Source organism: Fusarium redolens (assembly GCF_020744475.1).
Source record: "Fusarium redolens strain MPI-CAGE-AT-0023 chromosome Unknown BKA55scaffold_14, whole genome shotgun sequence".
Lineage (NCBI taxonomy): Eukaryota > Fungi > Ascomycota > Sordariomycetes > Hypocreales > Nectriaceae > Fusarium > Fusarium redolens.
In genome coordinates this window covers 45,848-58,407 of record NW_025763677.1, presented here as the reverse complement: position 1 = coordinate 58,407, position 12,560 = coordinate 45,848, and the positions used below count along the sequence as shown (strand labels likewise).

At 35.3% G+C, this 12,560-nt stretch overlaps 2 protein-coding genes across 2 annotated transcripts; one reads left to right on the top strand and one right to left on the bottom strand.

The window, feature by feature from the left end:
- Positions 1–4,349: 4,349 nt before the first annotated feature.
- Positions 4,350–4,827, top strand: BKA55DRAFT_542500 (uncharacterized protein; the record flags this gene model as incomplete). The annotated part of the gene is made up of 3 exons (XM_046190489.1): positions 4,350–4,548; positions 4,580–4,616; positions 4,743–4,827. The coding sequence occupies 3 exons, from the start codon at positions 4,350–4,352 to the stop codon at positions 4,825–4,827; spliced, it is 321 nt and encodes a 106-aa protein (XP_046045693.1).
- A 179-nt stretch (positions 4,828–5,006) lies between these two features.
- Positions 5,007–6,896, bottom strand: BKA55DRAFT_596556 (Cupredoxin; the record flags this gene model as incomplete). The annotated part of the gene is made up of 8 exons (XM_046195964.1): positions 5,007–5,156; positions 5,199–5,362; positions 5,417–5,432; positions 5,463–5,636; positions 5,703–5,834; positions 6,024–6,557; positions 6,639–6,656; positions 6,690–6,896. The coding sequence occupies 8 exons, from the start codon at positions 6,894–6,896 to the stop codon at positions 5,007–5,009; spliced, it is 1,395 nt and encodes a 464-aa protein (XP_046045692.1).
- Positions 6,897–12,560: the final 5,664 nt, after the last annotated feature.

Below are 12,560 nucleotides of genomic sequence, written 5' to 3'. Positions count from 1 at the left end.
CTTAAGGGGATTATAAGATTAAGATTAAACTTACTAAGAGATAACTAATAGAAAATATATTAACTAGGCCTTAGGGATAAGGCCTAAGGGAGGGGAGAGATTATATTATAACTCTAATAGTTTTATTATATAACGTGCTTGATAAGCGAGTGAGCCAGACAAGCGAGTGAGCCACATATCTTAACCTTCCAAATTAAATTCGCAATAAAAACACCACAATCTATCTGATCAATTAAAATTAATTGTTATACTATTCCCTATTGACCTCAATTGCCTCCTGACAGGTCCTTGCATTATGCCCGGTCTTTCCGCAAATACTACACTGCCGAACCTTTGCTCCTTGTGACCTTCCGCGACCACCTCTCGAGGATTCAGCTGTTAGCTGCGCATCAATATCTATCTGATCAATTGCTTGTAATGCTTCCCCTATAGTTAAAGGCCCTTCTTTCTGTACCTTAGTCCTTTTTCCCCTCCGGCGTCGCCCTACTGTCTTATTCTCTTGTTCAAGTTGTCGAACCCTATCATCTAGTAAGACCATCTTATGCATAAGAACAGTTGTTGCCTTCTCAAAATGCTTTACGGCTTCAATTATTGACTCAGGGGAGCTGCTCTTATGATTTCTGATCCTTCCTTGCAGATACTTAGAATGCGATTGGGCCTCTAGCACTGTCTTTGGGGTCCTTGCAGTCCAAGGGGTCGATGGTATTATGACCTCTACGGGAGGCGTCGGAGTCCGTAGCTGCACATCAAGCTTCGAGATGACATTTTCTGGGTTAAAGGGAGCAAGCCCAGCTCCTCTGAAACCTCCCTTGATATTGCTTTCTGTAATAGCAGCTTGGTGGGCGGCGTAAAAGGCAGGAAAGAACTCAGTCTTCTTAATATAGGTTATATTGCATCTGATCAGATGCTCTATTTCTCGACCATATGCCTTTTTCAGCGGCCCAAAGCACCCTACGTCAAGAGGCTGAAGTAGATGAGAGGCATGAGCAGGCATACAGAGCGTGATAATCTTGTTCTCTTTGCAATATTTCTCGAATTCGACGGAGTGGTGACTTTCGTGACCATCAAGGATCAAGAGGCGATAGCGACTGTTCGTTCGCTTAGCTGTAGCCCGATCAAAGTGCTTTAGCCACTCGAGACCCAGCTTATTATTAGTCCATCCATTTTCGCTCAATGCAATAACCCAATCGCCGGGGAGGTCGCATTCTTGGTACCAATTGGCAAGGTGATCCTTGCCTGCACCAATGATAAACGGCGGGATCGATTGACCGTCCGCATTGATCCCCTCGATCACAGTAATCCATTCGCGGTTTCCAGGCTGTACTTGCTTTGGTCTTCCTTGCCTGTAAGAGCTTGTGACGACTGTTCCGGGCTCAATTACGCCCATCATAAAGCCGGTCTCATCAAAGTTCCAGATATCATCTGATCGGATACCGTATTTCGCGATTGTATTCTCTACAAGCCGAAACCAGCCACGAATAATAGTCGGATCTTCGCATTTAGCTCTCTGATAGTCATACCTCCGAGATAGACGTGTCTTTAGCTCTGGTTGTCGCTTGACGAAGTTATAAGCCCAGCGCTTGCCGACGTATGGCGCGTTGCGGTTGGCAAGTATAGAATTAGCTATATCTTCCACATATGATAGTCGCGAGGGAAAACCTCGCAAATCTAGGTCTAAAATGAATTGGACTACTATCTGCTCTTCCTGATCAGATAGTTTCCGTGACTTTGTGGGAGTATCACGCGTTGAAAGAATGCCATGCTGGCGGCGACCTAAGGTACTACGGTTGACATTGTAGATATTTGCCGCCCGTCGGACTGTAAGTTTAGGGTTATCTTGAAGGGCCTGAAGGGCAAGAAGGATTCTAGCTTCATTTGAGGACTGTGGCATATTTGTTGGTTGAGATATAGCTGATTGAATTATAATGTTGTAAGGTGAGGGATTTTTGGCTCACTTGCTTGTCTGGCTCACTCGCTTATCATACACGTTATACCTTATATTTTCTACTAATTACTATATCTCCTGCTAAAGACAATTAGCGCTAAGACTTTATAATTAGAGATAATTTATTATAATTAGTATTAATTTACTTAGATTATTACTAATCCTTTAATAACCTTATTAATTCCCTAAAGATATATTTAATATATAAATTATACTTATTAGCACTTTTATAAATTTAAGCTTACTAGCTATTAATAAAATATCTTTATATTAATTAAGCCTAATATGTATTAAATCTACTATTAAGAGATATAATACTTTAATAAGCTTAGTTATATGCCCTATGCAATCTGCTAATAATAAACCCAGTATGGCTTAGTTTAATACAGTTAGACCTAACTGTTATAATATACTTTTATTATAGTCTTTTTTTAATATATATAATAAGGTATTATATTTACTTTTATAGTATTTTAACTTTAATACTTGTTTAATTAGTATTTTAAATTTTCAAGGTGCTAATTTTATATCTTATAATAACCTTATTAAGCTACTTAAACTATTACTTTATTTCCTTTATACTAGCCTTTTTATACTTATAATATATTACTTTCTTTACCTTTAATATTAAGGTATTAAGCTTAAGATAAATATTATAAAAGTGCTTATATTATATTTTCTTAATTAGCTTAATATCAAGATTATAATAGCTTTTTATAATATTAACTATATTTATATTCTTGCCTTTAAAAGCTAGAAAATTAGACTTTTAAATTTAAATACTAAAGCATATAATAGCCTTATTTTTATTATTTAAAAGAAGTTATAATTAGCTAATATTTAGCTAAATAATAAGCTTATAATTAAAGGTATTTATATCTTTAAGTTACTTAATAATCTAAGTAATAAATAACTTTTTAAAGCTAGGATATTATTATTTAATAGTATAAAGAGAGAGAGCCTTTTTTAGCCTATTAGAAGTATTATAAAATAAGCCCTTTTAGAGTTATTAATATAAAAAAATTAACTATTTAAGTAGCTTAAAGGTTAGGATTTAATAATATAATATATTTAAATAAAATTAATACTTTTTTTACTAATTAGTATTTAGATTTAAGTAGAAATTATATATAAAATTAATAAAATTTATAATAACTAGCTATAAGGGGTTATCTTACCCTTTTATACCGTCCTACTATGTTAGGCCTAACTAAGCTTGCTTAGTTAGCTCGCCCTGCCCCGCGGCATGAGTTAACAGGTAAGTGTAATGCTGGCCTGTAAGCTACTGTAATCTGGGGGGTTATAGGGGGGTTATGGCAGGTTATAAGGCATATACAGCAGTATAACTACTGGTAATATAGAGGTTATTATAGATCTTTTTAGTCTATTATATAAGATTTATATACTACTAAACCTTATTATAATTATAACCTCTTATACTAGGTCAAGGTTACGGGTTCGATTCCCTATCGGCTTACAACACCTCTGCTATGGCTCGTGCCTTCCTTAGCTTAGGGCGCCTTATGCCTTATAGCTGCAGCAAGTCTTAGGGGTTTACACGCTTGTATTATCGCCTATTTATGCCTATGGAGGGACCGGGGCACCCTGAAATACAGCAATGTAATTGGCTTGGCTGTAGGGAAGTGCCCTGTAATACAGCGCGAGGCCGCGCTATATAAGAAGGGGGGGATAAATATAACGCTGGCCTGTAAGCCACTATAATCTAGGGGGTTATAGGGGGGTTATGGCAGGTTATAAGGCATGTGCAGTAATATAACTACTAGTAACATAGAGGTTATTATAGATCTTTTTAGTCTATTGTGTAAGATTTACATGCTGCTAAACCTTATTATAGTAAGTACTTTACCTAACCTTTATACCTTAAACCTATTTTTTTAAAAGCTTATAAAAAGCTTAAAATAAACCTAATATAGCTTAAATATTAATAGCTTACTGCACCAGTATACGGGGGACAAGCTTAAGGAGATAATAACTTTCTGCACTAGGAAGGAGTTTTAAAACCTGACTAAAATACAGCTGCTAAAGAACCAAAGCAAGGCTATCCCTCAGCTTCTAAATCTGAATGGTTTTAGCGACAATTACTGCGAGTTTTTGACCATTAACTATTCAAATATTATAGGCCACTGCAGTCAGTATAATCATTATGACCAACAAGCTGGTCAAAAGGGGTGGAGGCGTGTCAGCCTTCAGAGATTTGTGAAGGGAAGTAATGCGCAATTTTGGATTATGGAATAGTAGAGTTTTTAAGTATTTAGAAGCGGTTTACAAGTATAGCTACGATTGGTCATTCTCATTGCAATTTTCTAATCTTGATCCATTTTTTCTACCAGTATAATCTATAACTTCCGCAGGGCGGCCAGAGGATGCATAGCTGGGGCAGATGATGATATTGCTCTGCGACCGGCTCGACGTTCTCCTATCTCTGCTCTGCTCTGCTCTGCTCTGCTCCGTAGCTATCAAGCCCGAACCGGACAAAGTTGAGCACCACTATCGCAATCGCCACAAGACTACCAGGGAGCCGCTGCGAGCCGTAATCGCAATTGCAGAATCATTCTACATCATTATTCCAGCTCCAGATTCAAGTAAAAAAGGACTTTTACGCATCTTGATTAGGCCATTACCCCTGTTTTCCTCTTTCACTTGAAAAAGGGTATGTAGTGAAACTGCCACGGCTCTACTTTCAGTTACAGAGCGGGGCGCTTAACAGCCTGATTGGTTCTTTGCTTCCAGCCCCGTATTGTTTTCATAGAGTTTAATATAGATTTTCTGTTTATAGATCTGCTGTTATGGCTAGGCCCCCTATAACAGAAGCTTCTAGGAGGAACCCGGTGTACCAAGTTAATTACTACGATCGTGATTAATGCCTAATCTTTTACCCCTATAGTATCTGCCGGCATTTCTTTTAACTAATAGGTAGCCGGGATTTAAATTTCTAATAACCTACACTTTAGTTACAGCGTCTTATAATTCTAAAACATCAGATTAATCCATATCTATTTTTGTAGCCATTATGTTACTACTTGGCTGTCTGGCAAGAAATCTAGCTAAGCTTATAAAAGTACACCACTATTGGCGCATATGTGGCGTTCCCGTATATATCGCCGCCATAGTTTAAGTAACCCTGAACGTCGGGTCTCTTAAGATGCATAATATCCTTCATATCACCATAAATCCAGACAGTCTGCATACCCTGTATCATATATTGCAAAGTATGGCAGTGCACCATCTAAACACCCGGGTCGTTGATCCGAAGTCTCCAAACCCTCCACCTAGCCTTCTTATTGGGTTTAACCCCTTCCTGGTACCTATAGAGGAGCGTAGTATCCCTAAGTACAGGGTATATGCCATTAAGACGTTTCTCTACTACATCAGGATCCCAGGCGCCTGGACCACCTCCTATATCCCAATAATAAGCGCCATGCGCATGCCACAGGTACGTATCCAATTAACCGCCAGGCGTTCCATCCTCTAAACGCGACGCAAGTTGCTAGAAGACGATTTCTATAACCTCTCCGAGCTTGGCTGGATACGTGCCTGTCTTAGGATCGAGACCACCGTTGGCAACTGCGGCATCATAGTCGGGGAGATATCGCGATTGATTATTGTATAGCGCGACGAGGTATGGTTGAGAAGAGCTGGTATGAGGTACCGGATCGGCTTGATCCTCAGTCTAGGTGTTATTGTTGACTTGCCAAGCGTAGTAACGGTATGCCAGCAGCTAGGTGTGGATAATAACTCGGCGAGTTACCTCATTAATAGTAGGAGGATTGGTATGGCGGAGCGGCCGGAGGTTATAGTCGAGGTAACCGCTAATAGTCGGAGGTAGAATCATTAGAGACTTGGACAGGTTAGAATGCTCCGGTAAACGCTTTTAAGACGGGAGGTTACAGGTATTCTTATATCGCAAAATGCCATAACTGGAGACTATCTCAATTCTATCCCGGTTCTCTACCTGAATATAGTAGTCAAGCTTTTCGAGTTCATGCAGTTCTTGGCAGGATTTCATGCGCAAAACAGCATCATAACGTTGGCCGGTGCCGATTTAGATAAGGTCAACGGTATATGGCTGCATGTAGTGGCCATCCGCTGCTATAATATCGAATTGGGTGTGATTTTCAACTCCAATCATCGCCATAAAGAGGGAAGTTACGCCGATAAACCTTAGACGATATGCCTTGGCGGGCTCTACCTCAATCACCTCGAGGGTTTTAGAGGCTCGTTGCAGAACGCCACTACTAGCGATACCCTTGCCGTTGATGAGGAATCCTCTGGCCTTACCGGGCCATCTTATAGGAGTATCCTGCATTTGTTCCTTCACTTCCTGATCCGTCTCCTGCCAGTACTCCGAGAGGAAGAACACGCGCTCCAGGTTCCTATCGCATGATGTTGCACCGGGGTCCTCCACAATCAAGGGCCCGCCAGCCGTGCTAGCTTGGAACCCGATGTGTGAGTGATAAAAATATGTTCCCGCAGTATCGACTTCGGTCCTGAGCTCGTAGTCGAAGTAGTGCCCCGGGGGTATGGGCCACTGGCTGGCAAGCGGTATGCCGTCTGAAAAGGGATATGCTGACTGGCTAAGGCCGTGCCAGTGCTGCATGCAAAAATCAGTAAGATTACTTTTCATCTTTCGGGACGTTCCATTCTTTGGGGGGAGAGAGTAATGGTCTCGTACCATCGTCAAATTGTTATCCTTCATGTCGTTATCTACTCGGATCTACGTGACCCTATTCTCTATAATTCGCACTTCAGGACCCGGAGAAGTTTCGTTTACCAACGTGGTGTATCTGTTGAGTCCCCCGATCGTCACATTATGTCTGGTGACTCTGAGCACTTCGTCTGGGGTGAAATTTGCGTCATGTACGTGATGCTTGAACCCGCTTACGGTGCCAAGAGCGCAGTAGAGCGCAACGAAAATTTGCTGCCATTGCATAGCAAAGTCACCGTTTCATTCTTGAATTGTTCGAGAAGGTCGGATGGTAAATGAAGGCCCTTTCTGCTCGACAAGTCGCTTTTATATCAAAAGAATATCCTACGACTAACAACGACTGGGTAAATTCGCCTTGGCTCGGTCGGTGTATTGCAAATGCTTAGACGGCTGTCACCCCTTGTTCAATTTCCAATCTCCGTTCCGAGACGGGGCGACAGCTGTACATTCTTGCAAATTGCTGACAAGGTGAAAGAACGGGTACCGGCGAATCGGTATAAATACGAAGCTTAATTCACCGGTACATTCCGACCAGCCTCATACCAGAAGGTGGACACGGGTACAAACTTTCTCCTCCCCCCGATCCCGGGCTTTTCTAATTTGTGGCACCTAATTTCACTTAATCGAAAGTAAAGCCCTAAATTGTTAACCCTTCACAAGGTGCTAGGAGCTAAAGAGCTGTATAGACTAGCGGGTTCTCGTCTTATTGCTACTCCTCGGATTTATTCGCGATGTGCTGTTCCAGGGAGTTCTGTAAGAGGTATGGTGTAGACCGTTAGCTTCACGCCTACCGAGTGCAGTGTAAGTTCGCCAGCCATAGAAAGATTCCATAGAAAGATTTAACATTTTCTAGCAGAAAGCTCCTTGGACTAGTCAATTGGTAATAACGCCTGGCTTGGAAATGTTATACCGGTTAACTCGATAGCTGCCCATGGCCGCTGCGAGGGGAAGAGGGCCGTCACTCTAAATATTAGGTATCGACAGAACCGAGTTAGTGAAATAAACTATATTAAAACTCAGCTGTGGTTCTCCTTCCATGTAGTTTCCGAACGCAGACTTGGATTCGGCAAAAGTGAGCTTAAACCCAGAAGTGTCAATGCAGAGATAACTTCAAAAGTTAGTTATCCTTCAAAATTCTCATTGTAGTCAAAAATCATCATATCAGCCTTGATACAATTGGAAGAGATAGCAATGGTATTTTTCGTGCCGTAGATGGTTCTGTTGCCAGCTGCCTCGTGGCCAGGCGCATACGCAAATAGCACGCGGCCTGCCTGAAGCAGCCGAGTTGGTGCAATGGAAGGAACCATAGGATTCAAGGCAGTAAGTATCCCAAGAAGATTAGAAGATTAGCGAGAGGTGTAGCAATGAATGACAGTTGGAAAATAAAAGAGAGTTAGTGAGATGGCCTTGCTGCGAATTAATTGCTAAATTGCATCAGCTCTAAATAATACGAATTATAGCTATAAAAAACGACCAGGTAGGTAAAGTCAAATGCGCAGCCTCGGCTTTTGAGGTTAGCGGTTCTTGACACATCGATGATTCCATTTCCCGTGCGACTTGACGAAATCGTGTTAGTTCAAACTTTAATCTTGACGGAGGTTGCTGCAGAACGAGGCTAAACGAGGCTAAACGAGAGCATACGAACGAATGGCTTGACCGCTGAACAATGACTAAAACTTGAATTGAGTTTTCATGCGCCGAAATTAAAGGTGTGGAACTATGCGATATCTCGCTTTGACCTTGCCCGAGCTGTTGACCACACCTTCGATATCCCAGCTTGGTAGGTGACATTGCCCATCGCCGATCTCAATTTGGTGGAGTTCAATAATAATGACAAGGAATTACAAGGACCGTGTTCTGATCGATTTCGCGGTATTTGACGTCATGTCTGACTTTCAGGCCATCCTTGAGAATGAAAGGATATCTGAGCCAAGCCAACCTGGAGCTCACAGCGTTGCACTGGACTGCTTAGATTAAGTTCGTCGAGTTATTCAAAACTCATCTTACCTATCGACTATAAGATGGCGGTTATGACGTAATTCTCTGTAACAGTGCTGTAAGGTTTCTATAGGTAGCTGTAAGCGCCGATAAAATAAAACACAGAATATATTGGGACGCACCAAATAGAATCAGGCTACTGCGGACAATTTGACCGATAAGATTAGGTAGAGGTGGTTTAGCTTACTGTTATGGGAGATCCAGTAGGGGCGGAGATTATGGCAGAGCAGGACTCTTATCCTTTTTTCGGTGCCAAAGCGACCGGATTAAGTAGTAAGACCTATAAGTAAAGTTTAAGATACCGTATAGTAATTAGAAAACACCCCTAAAGAAGTGTAAAAGAACACCTGCTAGATCACGTAAACTGTGCCTGCTAAAGAATAAGTTAACTGACTACTAATTAAAGTTTAAAAGAGCTGTAGCAGCGGCAGTAATAATAAAACGGCAATCCTATAAAAGGCTCTAGATCTCCCGGCAGAGTTGCATAGGAAGACCAAACGTGCTATAGCTTGGTTTACTATAAGCTCCTATAAGCAGCTATATACACTACTGTAATTGTTATAATAGCATTTATTAGCCAATCTTTTGCCCTATAGCATAGTAGTTAGGTGTAACTGTTATAAATTAGCTATAGGAAGTACTAGAATGTAATAGAAAGGGTTTTAAATAGGTAAACTAGTCTATACTAGGTTTAATATTTGCAGAGTTATAGGGCGTTATACTAAGCCGTTACAAAATATTATATCTCTTAATAGTAAATAAAGCAGGTTAGGCATATTTAGGTAAAGAAGTCTTATTAATAGCTAGTAAGCTAGAATCTATAAAAGTGCTAGTAAATATACTTTATATACTTAAGGTTATAATAAGAACTAATAATAAAATAGAATTAGTCCTTTATAAACTAGTAGTATTTATATATTAGTCTAGATAGATTATTAAATAAAAGTCTTTAGTCCTTATCTTATTAATAAACTAAACTATTTAGAAGGCCAGTCTAACCTGCTAAATTAAGTCTTTCTTTATAATTAGGGAAAAATAATAAGGTTTATATAATATAACTACTAGGGTTATAATATAATCTTTCCTCTTTATTAAGTCTTATCCTTAAGACTTATATATCTATCCTTTTATTTATTTATTAATTATAAGTTTAAACTTAATTTTATTTTTTATTTTAATATTAATAAAATATTAAGTTATATTTTAAAGAATAAACCTTATTTAAAAATACTAAAGGTAGTTAAACTTTCTAAATATATTATTAAGTTTAGTAATAAAATTATATTATATTTTTATTATTTCTATAATAGCCTTTCTTATTAGGTTAAGGGTAATTAGTCTTATTAATATTAGAACTGCATTAAGGCTAAAGTAATATATAATGGTTTAGGTATTGCTTTTTATTATAAGTTTCTTATCTTATTTATTCCTTTCCTTTTTAATTTTTTAATAATTAAAAAGAATATAAAGGTTTATATTAAGTTAGAAAAGGAAAAGGAAGAAACTAAAGCAGTTTTAAAGGCTGCTATAATAAAGTTAAAGTATATTTATAAATAAAAGTATTTATTAAAGCAAAAGGGTAATAAGTTATTTATATAGGAAATGCAATCTTAAGAGGAGTTAGGTAAGATTTAGGAAGAATCTGTAATTATTTTTAAGGCTTAGTCCCTAAGTGCTATAAACTTAATTAATTAAAACTTGATTTTAGGTAATATTCCTTTTAAGCTTATTAGTAAAAGTTTTTTAAGAGTTATTAGGTATTAGTAAGGTATTTAAATAGTTCTTATATGTTTTCGTTTTTTAGGTAGTCCTTTTATTTAATAAGGTATTCTATTTACTTATTAATTCTCCTTATATCTTTAATTACTTTTGCTTTATAGACTTCTAGTCTTTTAATTTCTTTTAGTTTATTACTAGTCTTAATATATATTATATTAGCTGCTAATTTAAGTAATATAATATAAAAGATTAAATAAAGCCTAACTTTTAGTAATAAGTCTAATTTATAATTATTTTTTAAGATTTTTCTTTTAACTTTATATAGCCTAATATACTTATAGTCTAATTTATAACTTAGTTATTTTATTATAATGTTTTTTATAGCTAAGTAAACTATATCTCCTTTTAAGAAGGTTAGTCTTTTAATCCTTTTTATATTATAGTATTTTTTTTTTATTTTTTAATAAATTTTAATTTTTTCCTTAATTCCTTATATAAAGCTTTTAGGTCTTTGTTCTTAATTATAGCAGCTAGGTTAACTGTTTTTAGTTCTTATACTATATAATATAGGTCTAGGGTAAATCTAAAGTTTACTATTAAAGGTATTATTTTTATGCTTTTATTATATACTATATTATAGGCAAGTTAGGCGCTTAGTAACTTTTTTACCTAATTATTTTATTTATAATTAATATAATATTATAAGTATTATTTTAGTATTTAGTTTATTTATTTAGTTTATTTATCTATTTATAATCTAAATACTATTAATAGTTAGTAGTTTAGTCTTATATATACTATAAGTACTTGCTAGAACTTACTTATAAATATAGTTCCTCTATTTATTAAGATCTTATATAGTAACCTATATTTCCTAACTATCTTATTATAAAAGATATAGTTAAGTTATTTTATATTTATGGCTTCTCTATAAGGTATATAGTAAGAGAATTTAGTAAGTTAATTTACTATATTTAAGATATTATTATAAAGGATTTTAGTTAAGGGTTTTTTTAATAAGGGTAGCTTAGTTATATAGTTTATAATTAAACTTTATAGTCTTTTTACTACTTCTAGTAGTTATAATAGGCTATAAGGTTTATATTATTATACTTTAGTTTTTATATATAAGTTATATTATTTAATAACCTTCTTTATTATCTTCTTAATTCCTTCTTAATTATAATATATTTAAATACATTTTAGGGTTTTTATAATGCCTTAGTAGCTATATAGGGGATATCTATATATATCCTATATTAGTTTTTCTTTAAACTGTTTAAGTACTTATAGTTTATTATTATAAGTAGGCATTTTGGCTTTACTTTTAATAAGATCTTAAATATTATATCTTATAATAGTATTTTAAATTTTATTTATTTATTCTTTCTAATTTATAAGTTTATAATTACTTATAAGTCTTAAAGTTTTTACTTATTAGGTAAATTAGTATTTTCCTTTATTATTCTTTTTTAGGAGTTATTCTTTTACTTTTATTATATTAATATTATAATTTAGGTATTAACTAATAGCATTAGCTTATTTATTATTTAAACCCTTATAATAAATAATTATAAAGTTAAATTTATATAGGTATTTAATATAATATAATTATTATTAATTAAGTTTTTATATTATAGTAAAGTATAAAATATTCTAATAATTAATATAGATTTTAACTTAATATATACTTCTTATAAGGTAGTATCTAAACTCCTTAAAGTAGTTAATAATTACTAGAAATTCTTTATTATAAATAAGGTAATTTAGTTCTGCCTTATATAGTTTATAAAAATAAAATACAATTAAGTAAAGCTTTCCTTCTTTATCTTATTATCTAATTTATCCTCTTAAAGTAAAATCTAATAAGTTAGTTTTTAGTTTTATTTCCTTATTAAGGTTAAATATAATTAGTATAGGTTTACTAAGGATAGCTTATTATAATACTTTAAATATTACTTATATATCTTATTTTTATATAAATTTCCTATCTTTTTTTATAAGTTTTATAAGTAAGTTTATAATTTTACTAAAGTCTCTAATAAACCTTTAATAATAGTTAATAAATCTTAAGAAGCTCTAAGCTTCTTTAACTATTATTAATAAGGGCTAATCTGCTATTATTAAGATTTTATTTTATTTTATTTTAATTTTACTAGGTATAATAATATA